The sequence below is a fragment of the Erpetoichthys calabaricus genome, chromosome 13 (genome assembly GCF_900747795.2).
Source record: "Erpetoichthys calabaricus chromosome 13, fErpCal1.3, whole genome shotgun sequence".
In the NCBI taxonomy this organism is placed as follows: domain Eukaryota; kingdom Metazoa; phylum Chordata; class Cladistia; order Polypteriformes; family Polypteridae; genus Erpetoichthys; species Erpetoichthys calabaricus.
The window spans coordinates 69599025-69613513 of NC_041406.2; the positions used below are offsets into that span (position 1 = coordinate 69599025).

General features: G+C 43.6%; 1 protein-coding gene across 1 annotated transcript in view; it reads right to left on the bottom strand.

Moving 5' to 3' along the window:
- The window catches only part of LOC114663762 (pituitary tumor-transforming gene 1 protein-interacting protein), a 103248-nt gene that overhangs the window by 56281 nt on the left and 32478 nt on the right, over nt 1-14489 (bottom strand). The window contains exon 3 of the mRNA XM_051935922.1: nt 12358-12466. Coding sequence (XP_051791882.1) covers nt 12358-12466 — 109 coding nt within the window. The remainder of the gene's footprint in view (nt 1-12357; nt 12467-14489) is intronic.

A 14489-nucleotide genomic window follows, 5' to 3' on the forward strand; every position in this document is an offset into this window, starting at 1 on the left:
CAAAAAAGGAAATTGCACCTTTTAAAATTACAGTGCAATTGAAATAAAGGCAAAAAACTGACGCATTTTAAAAAATCTGCAGTATTTCAACAGACATATAAATGTTTCCAAAAGACACAAAAAAAAAAACTGAGAAGGTATTTGCAGCTCAGATAACACATTCCTTTGTGACTAATATTATAATAGAGAATAAGATTACCACTTCGAGCAGTTCTACCAGAATGCAGACTGGCTGCTTTAACAATTAGTTGGATAATAATACATTTCAGGAGTGGAAAGTTCCAGGCATTCATAACTATATGGAGAACATCTGTGTTTCAGCCATTTATCAATAAAGCAATGCTGCCATCTCTTGGCATGATGCTGCCATTTCAACCTGTAAGCATCAAACCATATATTTCCCAAAAACTATACTTCAGATTTGCTAGCCTGAAATTATTAGAAAACAAACATTTTAGAATAAAGTTGGTATTTTTTTTTTTTTTTTTTAAATATGTTTCCACAAATACAAAAATATGTAGGCTCTGGAAAAATATCTCATATATTATTATACACACACACACACACACACACACAGTAGAACCTCTGTTCTCTTAACGTCTTGGTACACGTACAAATCGGTTTACGACCAAAAAGTTCGCCAAACTTTTGCCTCGGTTCACGACCACACGCTCGGTATACAAACAAGCCAGTTTCCCTTTCGGTTTGTACATGTTCAGTCTTTCCCTGTGCATTTCCTGTGCAGCGAGCAAGAGAGACAGAGAGCGCGACACACACGAGAGAGAGAGAGACAGAGAGACACACACACACACACACAGGCATGCGACAGAGAGAGAGAGACAGAGAGACACACACACACAGGCAGCGCGAGAGAGAGACACATACACACAGGCAGAGCGAGAGAGAGAGAGACGCACACACACACAGGCAGCGCCAGAGAAAGAGCTGGACGCATAAGGTAGGAAGGCAGTTAAAGAATGCACTGGGCTTGATTTTGTTTTCACTTCTGTTTACAACGATTGGTTCGTAGCGTGCATTGTTGCAATGTTACTTTTCTTGGTGGTTTATTAAATTACGGATTTTTTCAAATGTTCATTTTTTTCCCTGTGCTTAAAACTCATTAAAAAAAAAAAAAAAGTGTTTTTAGCCAGCGGTTGGTAGCGCTATAGCGCGAACTACTGCAGTGTTAGTTTTCTCTGTTGCTCAAGGTTTTCTCAGTGTTATTCAATGTTTTTACATTTAGTTTACTATTACGCTGTGCATTGTATGGTTTAATTAACTATATTTGTGCTTAAAAACTTAAAATATATATTTACATACAGTTCGTATGGTCTGGAACGGATTAATTGTATTTACATACAATCCTATGGGAGAAATTGCTTCGGTTCACGACCAGAGTTTTGGAACGAATTATGGTCGTGAACCAAGGTTCCACTGTATATATAAATGAACGGGAACAAAAAGAAGCATCATTTAAAAAATAAATTATTCTTTAATGCATTCAATTTCATATTTATTCAGCTGAATGCAAGGATAGAAATGTTTCTGCAAGTTTAAACTCAATACATAAAATGGCTAATGCCAAGTTTTGACTATTTGTTTGAGATATGCAGTTCTAAAAATGTTATTAAGGCATAATTAAGGACTACAGGACAATGAAAGATTGCTTGGAAAACACCCTGATTTTGCATGTCTTTTGCCACACTAAACCCTAAAATATATAGCATTTTCAGAAACCCTAGACAGTTAAATTCTCTACTTATGACTACTACTTTATTTCCAGCAGTCAAGTAAATGCAAACATTTAATGTCAACGCAGGTAATAATGAGGCATCATACAGATTTTCTTGGTAACTTTTAATAATGTTTAATTAAACACCTATGCTGTGGAACCTGCCTAATTTGAATGCAGCTTGAAAATTTATTTACTTCAAGTCTTAACTTGTAGACTATGTGAGTCTCACTTTATTCACAGTGGAGACTTTCTTAAATTACAGCAAAAATGTATATATAATCAATTCAAGTCCAAAGTTCACCAAGCTGGATGCATTCAAGTCTTTAGGGCTTTTCCTTGTAATAAGCTTTTGAAAGACATTGTGGCGTACAGCTGGGGCCCTCGCCCAGCCGGGACGCCTCTATGCTGGAAGGACTGGGGGAGGGAATGTATCCAGAGCATTACCTCCCCCAGAGCTCTAGGTGGCAGTCCCCATGGATTACAGCGGTGCCTTGGACTCCCACAAGGTTCCATGGGAGCTGGAGTTTGGTGCAGCTCTATTGGGTTCCGTGCAGCAGCTGCTGAGCCCTTTATTGCAGCTCTTCTGCCACACCTGGAAGTGCTCCCGGAAATAGACCAACAATCACCTGGCGGCACTTCCAGGTGCCTTATAAAAGGAGCCAGCAGACGCTACTCCAGCAGCCAGAGTCAGGTGGAAGAGAAGAAGCTTGCCAGGAGGTGTGGAGGCTGACAGGGGGGTGCTGGGTTTGGTGCATATGTTGGAACTTCGCTGTACACGAGCGAAATGGGGGAAGGCGTTTCCCACGGGAAAAGAAAAAAATAAATAAAAATGTGTGCCCAGAACTTGTGTCCCTTGTCTGTCTGTGTCGGGTTTGGGCAGCAGTGTGACCCCTGGTGGTCTACAAGTGGTTTAGTCAGCAGGATTCCTGAAGCTGCGCTTGAAGAAAAGACTCACTGAAACGCTGCTCCAACCTCGATGGGGAAGAAAAAGACAAGCGCAGCCCAAAGCAAGCTTGGAAGACGGGATCCAAGAGGCAAGTGCCAGGCCCAGCGGCAGCATACCCTGGGAGGGTTATATGTCTGTCCCGTGTGTCTACCTCTTAGGTGGAGATTGTCCAGATGCGCGTCTGTGGCTGAGGCATGCCAAAGAACACCTCCTGAAGGAAGAATGCCTAGAATTTTATCCAGATGGGGCTAATCCGACAGAGTAGGGGGCAGTGGAGGGCCGGGATGCCACCCACATAACAGGTAAAAGAGTGGAGGATATGTGCCGGGATCCTGTCGCTAAAGGGGTAGAGGCGTGGACGGCAAAATCCTCCCCAAACATGGAGGACACCTGATGGGGCCTGCACAGGAAGTGCACGGCCTCAATGGCTCTCAACCGTGAACCAAGTCCAGCGCCAGCTGAACTTAATGATTGTGGGTTCTCTGTATGGGAACTGGGAGAAATGCTTCAGTGCGTACGGGACCTCTTACAGATGCTGGGTCAGCCGAGGCAGAGGATTGAGGGGTTGGAGATGATGGCAGAGGCACCCCTATAGGCAGCACATGAGTGGTTGAGGCAACGCAGTGCGGGACTCACCAGCCAACTTGATGTGGCGGTACAGGTAGGTGACGCCAGTACCGTATAGGAAAGAGGGGTGCAGAGCAAAGGGGTTCCGGTAATACATAGTATCAGATGCAGAGTACCCGCATTCCCTACAGCGGACGCATACATGATAGCCGATCGTGCAATGGGGGAGGAAATGGCTGAGGTGTGTGCGAGGCACCGGCTTGTAGGTGCCTGCAGCCAGAGCACTCTGTCCCAAATGCCAACAGCTGCCCCACACAAGTCCAAGAGGTCGCAGGGTCTCTCTTCTTGCCATAACAAGACACAGACTGTTGCTGCACCCCAGAGTAAGAGGAAGACCCGGAAAAGAAAGACCGGGTCGGCAAACAGTGTCAAGTGCGAGCCCATCTGCACACATGTGGCGACGTGGAAAAACACCAACCTTGGCTGGGTGTAAGGCAGAGCAGGGCTTCCCGTCCTGCTTTCATGTCTGCAGGGCACACAGGTGAGGTAGGGAGTGACAATGTTATGAGTGCCACAATGTGGGCCATGGTTGGAAGTGCTGTCCATTTAGGACATCAATAGATGCCAGGAGACAGTATCATGGAGGAACCACACCAATCCCTTTCTTATCTTGTCGCTGCAGGACGGAGCCATGGACCAAACTACATCGACTCCCCATCCTGGAGTCGTGGGATGGGCTGCTTTGCCCCTCAAGGCTCAGCTGAGGGAGGGGCAATGTGGCCTACGGCCAGGGCCCTTGCCCAGCCAGGATGCCTGTATGCCGGAAGGACCAGGGGAGGGAGGGAGAGTATCCAGCGTATCCCTGGGCTGCAGCAGTGCCTCAGACTTCCTCAGGGCTCCATGGAAACGTGCGCCCAGAACTTGTGTCACATGTCTGTCTGTGCCGGGTTTGGCCGGCGTTGTGCCCCCAATGGTCCACAACTTTTAATTGCATAAACAAACACTGAGCCTCATATATTAAGCAACTGTCTAAAAGAAAATGTGCACAAACTGATTATGCATTTGTTTGCCCTGCAAGTCCGCTCTATGACCAAATGTCACATCCTGAATATAAGTACAAACACTGCACATGCTGCAAAAGTAATGATGCATCTCATTTTCTGTCACATTTTTGTGATGGTATCAAATGCATCAGTGCAGTCATCCATAGCACCTGGTTCCAGCAGTACTGCTCTAGAAGTGGGTTTAACCCTCTTCAAGCACCTCAAGAACATTGTTGCACTGAACAGAAAAAAAAAAAAAAAAAAAAAACACATTTGAAGTCTGCATATAAATATTTGAAAATAGCTATATTTTAATTAAAAAATGCTACTATGCAACTCAAATTTTTTTGAGGTTAACTCCTGAAGGGGAAAAAAACATGTATGCTGCTTTTGGTGCATAATTTTCTGCCGTACACTTCCTTCTCATCAACCATTAAGTTCTTAACTGAAAAAAAGAGGAAGTTGGTTTAAAAAAAACAAAAAGGACTGTGCTAAGAAACAAATTACTTAGTTTAGTGCGGTTTGTTTCTTTTGTCTTAGAAATACTGGTCTAATACTTGTCTTAAAATTTAAAGAATCAGAGGACCACTGTATTTGAAGGTGAATAAAATGGCTTTTGAAAGGATTAGGTAGCATTTTCTGATAAATATAGGCTCTTCTAGTTCAAAACATTTTTCTTATAAATGCTTATAAAAATCACAATAAGTCTGAATGCTGGGTAGGTTTGTGATGGCCACTATATAAGACAATCATTTATCAAAATATAGAAAACAACAGATGCATCACTCATATAAAACTAATACATTCAACATTCATTGACTACAGGCATTTCTACAGTCAGTGTGTTTGAACTGTATGTGCAAACATATGAACTGACAAAATGGCAGTCAGTATAGGACTACAGTAGAACCCTGTAAAGACACGGATCAGGGTTCGCGGCCTCAGTCGTTCGCGGATTTTTACTTAAAACCTAACTAATAATTGTTAGCGGAAACCGCAAATATCCTCCGCAATTTTTTATGGCTTTTTCCGTGGCAATACTGCACTGTAGAGAGAACAGGAAGCAACCGTAGAGGAAAACGCGACTTGGGATGGTGAAAGTAGCCAATTTAAGAGCGTTGTACTCTACTAGAATTTGAAACTAACTCCCAGCAGTGGCTCTGATTGGTCTTCTGCTAAGGGTCCATGGATGTCAGCGCGGCTTTTAAAAAGGGGGCCGGTGACAAAAAGAAAAAAAAAGTTTTTGTAATTTGTGTTTCAAGTTCCTGTCTCTCTGCCTGCCTTCTGTTGGGTTACCTGTACTTATTTGCTTTGTCCTGGATCATTTCGTGGTTGGGGTCTGGATTGTCTGCCTGTGTACATGAGGACTGTAAGTGGATTCACTGCCATCCTGCGAAGAAAGGAGCACTCCTGAACCCATCCACCCATCTTCACCATTTCAGGAATTACCGGTAGGACTATCTTTACATTCACATTCAACGTGCGGATCTCTGGACTATCTATTTTCATCATTACATTTCCTCCGTTGCAGTTTTTCATAGAACTTTAATGTGTGTGTTTTGTTGGTGCTTTGTTGTATTTAATGTATAATCGCCGTAAGGGGAACAGGGGTGGTATTGTTTTCATTACATTCTTTATTTGCTGTTTGATTACTGGTTTGCTTTGTTTTTGTCTGTTTGTGAGTGCGTGCGGGTCAGGTCAAGGCTGGGTGCGTCCCTGGAATCTCTACCATAACAAATAAATAAATCAGTCTTCTCGACGGTGTGAGTCTTAGCAGCACCACACCGCTACGGCGTTATTCACTTCTCCTTGCTGCTGATTGACTTTTGCCCTGTGACCCATCTCCAGCTGAGTGTTCTCGTATTTTCCGTTTTGTTCTTCTTAAACCTTAAACTGCCACAACCAGCTATAGTCGTTTCTCAGTGCCATTTGCCAGCACGTAGAAGCCGAGTATATTCGACGACGTACATTCATTGAACGCCACAACCGGCTATTGTCGGTTCCCAGTGCAATTTACCAGCATGCTGAAGCTGATCAGTCAGTGCTGTACATTTGTTGAGTAGCTAGCTTATGACCACTGCCGGCCCCTGCAGCCTCACTATCTCTGGGATTGAGCCACTGCATTAGACTAACCTGCCAACATCAGCGTTTACCTCTGTGTGCTTGCGTGCAGCTAGTTCAAATGCAGTTGGCTCATTGATTTACTGAATTTCATGAATGGTGTCAGTTGCACCTTATACATATTGTTCCAGTATTTTTTTTTTTTTTAAATAGTTTTAACAGTTTATTAGCAGTATGTAACATGATCATTCAGTGTAGCAGTAATTGTGATGCTCTTTGTATGGAGAAAAAAAAAAAAAGTGTTCCATTAAAATTTCACTCTCTCTTTGTGAATTATGACGCTTACTTAAAAAGTGCAGCAAAAAGTATTTGGCATCCAGGGATGCATTAACCCCCAATTACGTGGCAGTTTAAGGGTTAAAGCCCCACGATGCCGTCGAAACACCTCCACCTTCTAAGGCTTCTGGCAATGAAAACGCACTTGCATGAATTCCAGTACACATAGCGGTAACATCTGTATTTTACATTCTAGCACTGCAGGTGACATATCAGTACATTACTGTACAGTATACGGGTTTACCTTTACGTTCTTTTTTTAGGTAATGTATTAAGCTGAAGTTGAAATGAAATTAAAGTGTTTTGGGGGCATATTTAGGGTTTAAACTATAAAAATAGGCATTTTTTTTTTAACCACATCCATAATTTGCGGTTTTTCACAATTCGTGGGTGCTCTAGGAACGTAACCCCCGCAAATTTCGGGTGTACTGTATCATTATGCAATAAAAACAACACACAAGGTTGAAGACTTGGCAGTAAAACCTGCACTGGGATAATGCAAAAAACTCAGGCATGGATAGGGCATGTAAACTCCAAACACACTGACGGGACCATGAGCTGCATGCAGGTTCCTGCAGTAGTGAGACAATGATCCTAATCACTCTTCTACCAAGCTGTCCAGGTACCCATAACTTAAAAAAATCATTTTGTAGATATGAATAAAAACTAATTGCACACTCTTTGAAATGATATGGGAATTAATATATATATATATATATATATATATATATATATATATATATATGTTTAACAAAATAAAATTAACAATATGAACTGGAAAAAAAAAATTATATATACACACACACACACACACACACACACAGAGTGTATGAATAAAATACTTCTATCACCTTTTTGTAACCAAAGTTACATAAATTTTCTTAAAATTATAGGCATGATTAATAAGAGGAGCCCAAGGAGATCTTGATATCACATCTGAATCTAAAGAATTTAAATGTTTTCCTGAATTACATATGATTTTTGATTTCTAATATCTTACAAAACAGATGTATATTTTTAAAATCCATCTGTTTGGCAACACACACACAGATGCAAAAGAATTAGAACAGGCTAAACCACTTATACAATTACAGGAAAGCAATGAATTGTATGAGTAGGTTGTGTTTACACAAACCAAAATGTGTTAATTTTACACATAAAAAGAAAGATAATCGCATAATGTGACAGAGGAATGCTTTGGAGAAGTTTCTCTCTACACAAAAAAAAAAACAAAAAAAAAGTCCACTTAAGGTTATTTCACTGTGCAAAACCAACAACATAAAGGAGACTGAAAGAAAGAACAAATAATAATACACAGGAAAACACAACAACAAAAGGCAATGTCTTCCTCAACACGTTTGGACTAACCAACCAATTTAAGTGCTCCTTTCTACTTTTCAACCACTGTTTTTCTTAAAACTCCAGCTGCCTGCTACTATTCCTTGCCAGGCTAATATTTGACTCTGCTCCTCATCCATACCTAAGCTTGTCCGAGTAAAGACATGTGGGCCCTCATAAGGAACTCTCAGGGGTACTTAGGGGAACACTGCACCCTACCAGAAAGACTTTCATAATATCCCTGTTTCTGCAGACACCCACAAATACTGCAGAAGCCTCTGCAGGACCATTAATTCTTTCATCAGAATACTGATGCTGCATACTACTGGGTTTGGATACTACAGCTACCAAAAAGATCAGCTACAGGCAAGACTCGGCATAGCAATTAAGCCTGATAAGTGCTTGATATACTATCTTGCTATTCCCTAAATCCTGCTGATTTCCCTTACAATAATGTGTTCATGTAAACAGGGCAACATAATGGCATTTGCTAGAACTACTGTCTTATGGATCCGACATCCTCAGTTTAAATCATTGTCTGCAGTGGATGTCCTTCTATATACCCAGAGACATGATGGTTAGGTAAACTGGTGACTCTAAATTGGCCCCAGTGTGAGTGAGTGTTTATGGGTCCACCTAGTAAATTTACTGGCACCCTATTCAGTGTTTTCTGAATTGTATCCAGTGCTGTTGGTAAAGAGTCAGGCCTCCTTTGATCTTGAAATGGATTAAGTGCATTAGAGAATGAATGTGTGTACGTATGTGTGTACACATGAATGTAAAATGAGGAATTTGCATCCAATTTTCAAAAAACTCTGTAAAGCTTTGGCATTTGCTTTAATAAGGTCAAATCCGATCATTATGTAGAATGACCACCCATAACCACCAAAGACAGAGAAACAGAGACCTCCTGGTACACAAGGAAGTTATTTGCATTTGGGTCACTGCTTTTTGCAGATGATGTTGTCCTGTTTGCTTCATCAGGCTGTGATCTTCAGCTCTCTCTGGATCGGTTCGCAGCCAAGTGTGAAGCGGCTGGGATGGGAATCAGCACCTCCAAATCCGAGACCATGGTCCTCAGCCGGAAAAGGGTGGAGTGCCCTCTCAGGGTTGGTAGCGCGATCCTGCCCCAAGTGGAGGAGTTCAAGTATCTCGGGGTCTTGTTCACGAGTGAGGGAAGAATGGAGCGTGAGATCGACAGGCGGATCGGTGCGGCATCCGCAGTAATGTGCGCTCTGAATCGGTCTGTTGTGGTGAAATTTACCAGTCGATCTATGTTCCTACCCTCACCTATGGTCATGAGCTATGGGTAGTGACCGAAAGAACGAAATTGTGAATACAAGCGGCTGAAATGAGTTTTCTCCACAGGGTGTCTGGGCTTTCCCTTAAAGATAGGGTGAGAAGCTCAGTCATCCGGGAGGGGCTCAGAGTAGAGCCGCTGCTCCTCCGCATCGAGAGGCGTCAGATGAGGTGGCTCGGGCATCTGATCAGGATGCCTCCAGGACGCCTCCCTGGTGAGGTGTTCTGGGCACGTCTAACCGGGAGGAGGCCCTGGGGAAGACCCAGGACATGCTGGAGGGACTATGTCTCTCGGCTGGCCTGGGAACGCCTTGGGATTCTCCCAGAAGGGCTAGAAGAAGTGGCCGGGGAAGAGGGGAGTCTGGGCATCTCTGCTCAAGCTGCTGCCCCCGCAACCCGACCTCGGATAAGCGGAAGAGGATGGACAAATGGATGGATTAACCTTAGCTTTGGAACTGTTTGTATTGTGTTATTATTTTTGAATGCTGCTTGGATTAGAACTGTTACCTAAGTAAATAACACAATACAAAGACAGAAATTTTTATTCAGCATAGTCCACTGCCTTTAACTTGACCGATGCTGTAATCCATTGCCCCTCACCAAACTTCACCTGTCATAAAACACAGACCTATATGTTGAAGAAAACTATCCTAGAAAAGCTTAGATTAGCCTTGTCTAGCCAAATGAAAGGCTCTATCAATGACCAGGCATTGAAAAACTATTTCTATAAAAAATAGGACTAAAAAATAAGCTAATATTGAATGTACTGGAATTATATTCTGTGGACCACCAGGGGGCGCACCAGCCGCACCAACACAGACAGACAGATGTGGGACACAAGTGCAATCACACTTATTTTTTTTTCTTTTCTCCATGAGAAACACCTTTCCCTGTTTCCCACATGTACAGCACAGTCACGAGCACAACGAAGAACACACCTCCCTTTTTCTCTTTCTTGGCCTCCACTCCTCTAGGTAAAGCTTAGTCTTCTCACACCCGACTCTGGCTCTCGGAGTAATGGCTGCTGGTTCCTTTTATAAGGCGCCTGGAAGTGCTCCAGGTGCTTGTTCACCTAGTTCTGGTAGCATTTCCAGATGTGGCAGAAGTGCTGCAATTAAGGGTTCAGTAGTAGCTGCAGCACTCTCTGGCGGCACCCACGGAACCCAACATGGCCGCACCAAACTCCAGCTCCTGTGGAGCCCTGCGGGAGTCCAAAGCACCGCTGTAACACAGGGGCCTGTCACCTAGCACTCTGGGGGAGGTAATGCTCTGGATATACTCCATCCCCCAGTGTAGAGGTGACCGTAAGCCACAACTGCTTTAAATCAAATATTGCCAAGTACAAGCAAAATGCAAAATACTGGTAAAATTTAAATTTGCCAAATCGGTACTCATTGTTTAAGTTCACAGCTTGTGAATTAAAGTCTTAAATGGACTAACTAGTGTGTTGCATCAACAGGTTAACAAATGAAATTAATCAAATTTGATTTGTAACAAAATGAGGTTGAATTGGTGTTGGATTACCTCTGTAGCCTTTTACCCTCTAATAGGGAAGCAAAGATCTGGCATTAAGAGTTTAGTGGGCTGCTGCTATGCAAATCATATGCAAGAAATTCTGAACTCTTAGCAGTTACAGTATCAAAATACATCATTTTCACTGACCACATTTTTAATGACTATGTATCACATATGCAATTGCAAATACTTCTCACTTAATTTATTTTCACTGTTACATTGTCCTATTGTGAGTGAACATTACAATAAAGGCAAATTCATATATGATACTGGTAAGTGAAGGAACGAGCTCTTCTTTTTACAGTAGCTTACATGCATACATCCAAGCAAAGCTAAACTTTGGTGATTTTTGTGGGGCTGTTCTTTTAAAGAGAATCTGCTAAACATATTATTGGTGGTTAAGATGGGTATTTGTGCCCCTGCAGGTTTCTCAAATTAATCAAAATTAGCCGTCAACTGCCTTAAACTCACTTTTCTATCTCCTTTGTTTGTTGAAAATGACAATAAGAACTTCATGGAGATAAAGTATTTGGTTTTGTCCAGGCCTGTAAAAGTTAGGTCTTGGGTGAAGTATTATTGTAATTTTCAATTAATCCATTACTGATGCTAAGTAACACAGCTCAAATTTACAGGAACTGAAGACAATCCTGGCAGAATCAAACACAAAGCAGAAACCAATCTTGCATGGGGTTAACTCATGGTCATGCACACACTCACTGGCCAACTGGAAGTCACCAATTATCTCAACATGCACGTCTTTGAGATGTAGGTGGAAAACTAGAGTATATGAGGAAAGACCACATAGACACGAACAAAACATTAAAACCTTAGAAGGAGAAAGCTGATATTAGAACTCAGACCCTTGAGCTATGAGTCTGTAGTTCTAATTACTGTGCTTCTCAGATTAGCAAAAAATGTTAGCAGCTAAAACTTTTGCAACCAAAAAAAAAAAAATTGCAAACAATATTTTAATCCATGTACAATCTTAAGCAAATACTGGCACAGAGTTTGGCAAACTGGCAAATATATGTTTTCAATTTTCATAAAAAGAACCAGGAATTTTTAAAACATCAGTGCAGCTAATTATGATCCTACCCATTTATTTTTATTAGCCATACAAAAGCACATAGTCGTTTTTAACAAACAGTTCTCCATTTTAGCAAAAAGTTTGATGTCATTTATTTAATCATTTTATACCATTTACAAATAGCTTTAATGGTCAAATAGTTTTAGCTATAAGCAACTTATCAGTTTCTGCATTGTGTCATTTATTACCTGAAGTAAACTTGAGGACCTATTGGTTAAAATTAATAAATCTCTTAATAGTAAAGAAAAATAACATATGTAGTCCTGTAATAACTGAATTCTATTAACATCAGTTTCATTTCCTGTGTCACACTGTTCATAAATATGTACACCCATACATTCAGCTACTATTTCTTCAACTTTCCCATCACTAAAAGCTGAAACATCACTTTCTGGGGAAAAAAAAAGAAAATCTTCCTGAAAATACTCACCCCAGCAAACACCCCATCGAGCTTTAGACAGAGGGCATATACTAGTGGAGGGAATTAGAGTCCTCACGGGATAATCCACACATGTGTTGTTGCTGGAACACCACAGGCACTGTAAATGACATTTGAAAGAGGAAACAAAAAATATAATACAACACATAACACATTATTATTTCATTTACTCCTTCAGTTGTTCTGTTTAATCACCATAGCAGCATTTAGGCTAAGTTTTACTTGTGGCAAGGTTGATGTTCTTAAAAAAATTCATTTCAATTTTGAAGACTGACTTTCGTTCTGCTGGGAGACTTCAATGCTCACGTGGGCAATGACAGTGAGACCTGGAAGGGCGTGATTGGGAGGAATGGCCCCCCTGATCTGAACCCGAGCGGTGTTTTGTTATTGGACTTCTGTGCTCGTCACGGATTGTCCATAACGAACACCATGTTCAAGCATAGGGGTGTTCATATGTGTACTTGGCACCAGGACACCCTAGGCCTCAGTTCGATGATCGACTTTGTGGTCGTGTCGTCGGACTTGCGGCCACATGTCTTGGACACTCGGGTGAAGAGAGGGGCGGAGCTATCAACTGATCACCACCTGGTGGTGAGTTGGCTTCGATGGTGGGGGAGGATGCCGGTCAGGCGTGGTAGGCCCAAACGTGTTGTGAGGGTCTGCTGGGAACGTCTGGCAGAGCCCCCTGTCAGAAGTAGCTTCAACTCCCACCTCCGGCAGAACTTCGACCACATCCCGAGGGAGGTGGGGGACATTGAGTCCGAATGGGCCATGTTCTGTGCCTCTATTGTTGAGGCAGCTGACCGGAGCTGTGGCCGTAAGGTGGTCGGTGCCTGTCGTGGCGGCAATCCCCGAACCCGCTGGTGGACACCGGCGGTGAAGGATGCCGTCAAGCTGAAGAAGGAGTCCTACAGGACCCTTTTGTCCTGTGGGACCCCGGAGGCAGCTGATAGGTACCGGCAGGCCAAGCGGAATGCGGCTTTGGTGGTTGCTGAGGCAAAAACTCGGGCGTGGGAGGAGTTTGGGGAGGCCATGGAGAATGACTTTCGGACGGCTTCGAGGAGATTCTGGTCCACCATCCGGCGTCTCAGGAAGGGGAAGCAGTGCAGTGTCAACACTGTATATGGTGGGGATGGTGCGCTGCTGACCTCGACTCGGGATGTTGTGGGTCGGTGGGGGGAATACTTCGAAGACCTCCTCAATCCCATTAACATGCCTTCCAATGAGGAAGCAGAGCCTGGGGACTCAGAGGTGGGCTCCCCCATCTCTGGGACTGAGGTCACCGAGGTGGTCAAAAAACTCCTTGGTGGTAGGGCCCCGGGGGTGGATGAGATACGCCCGGAGTTCCTCAAGGCTCTGGATGTTGTAGGACTGTCTTGGCTGACACGCCTCTGCAACATCGCATGGACATCAGGGACAGTGCCTCTGGATTGGCAGACCGGGGTGGTGGTCCCCCTCTTTAAGAAGGGGGATCGGAGGGTGTGTTCCAACTACAGAGGGATCACACTCCTCAGCCTCCCTGGAAAAGTCTATTCAGGGGTCCTGGAGAGGAGGGTCCGTCGGATAGTCGAGCCTCGGATTCAGGAGGAACAGTGTGGTTTTCGTCCTGGTCGCGGAACAGTGGACCAGCTCTATACCCTTAGCAGGGTCCTGGAGGGTGCATGGGAGTTTGCCCAACCAGTCTACATGTGTTTTGTGGACTTAGAAAAGGCATTCGACCGTGTCCCTCGGGGAATCCTGTGGGGGGTACTCCGAGAGTATGGGGTACCGGCCCCCCTGATAAGGGCTGTTCAGTCCCTGTACGATCGGTGCCAGAGCTTGGTCCGCATTGCCGGCAGTAAGTCGAACCCGTTTCCAGTGAGAGTTGGACTCCGCCAGGGCTGCCCTTTGTCACCGATTCTGTTCATATCTTTTATGGACAGAATTTCTAGGCGCAGCCAGGGTGTTGAGGGGGTCCAGTTTGGTGGGCTCAGGATTGGGTCACTGCTTTTTGCAGATGATGTTGTCCTGTTTGCTTCATCAGGCCGTGATCTTCAGCTCTCTCTGGATCGGTTCGCAGCCGAGTGTGAAGCGGCTGGGATGAGAATCAGCACCTCCAAATCCGAGACCATGGTCCTCAGCCG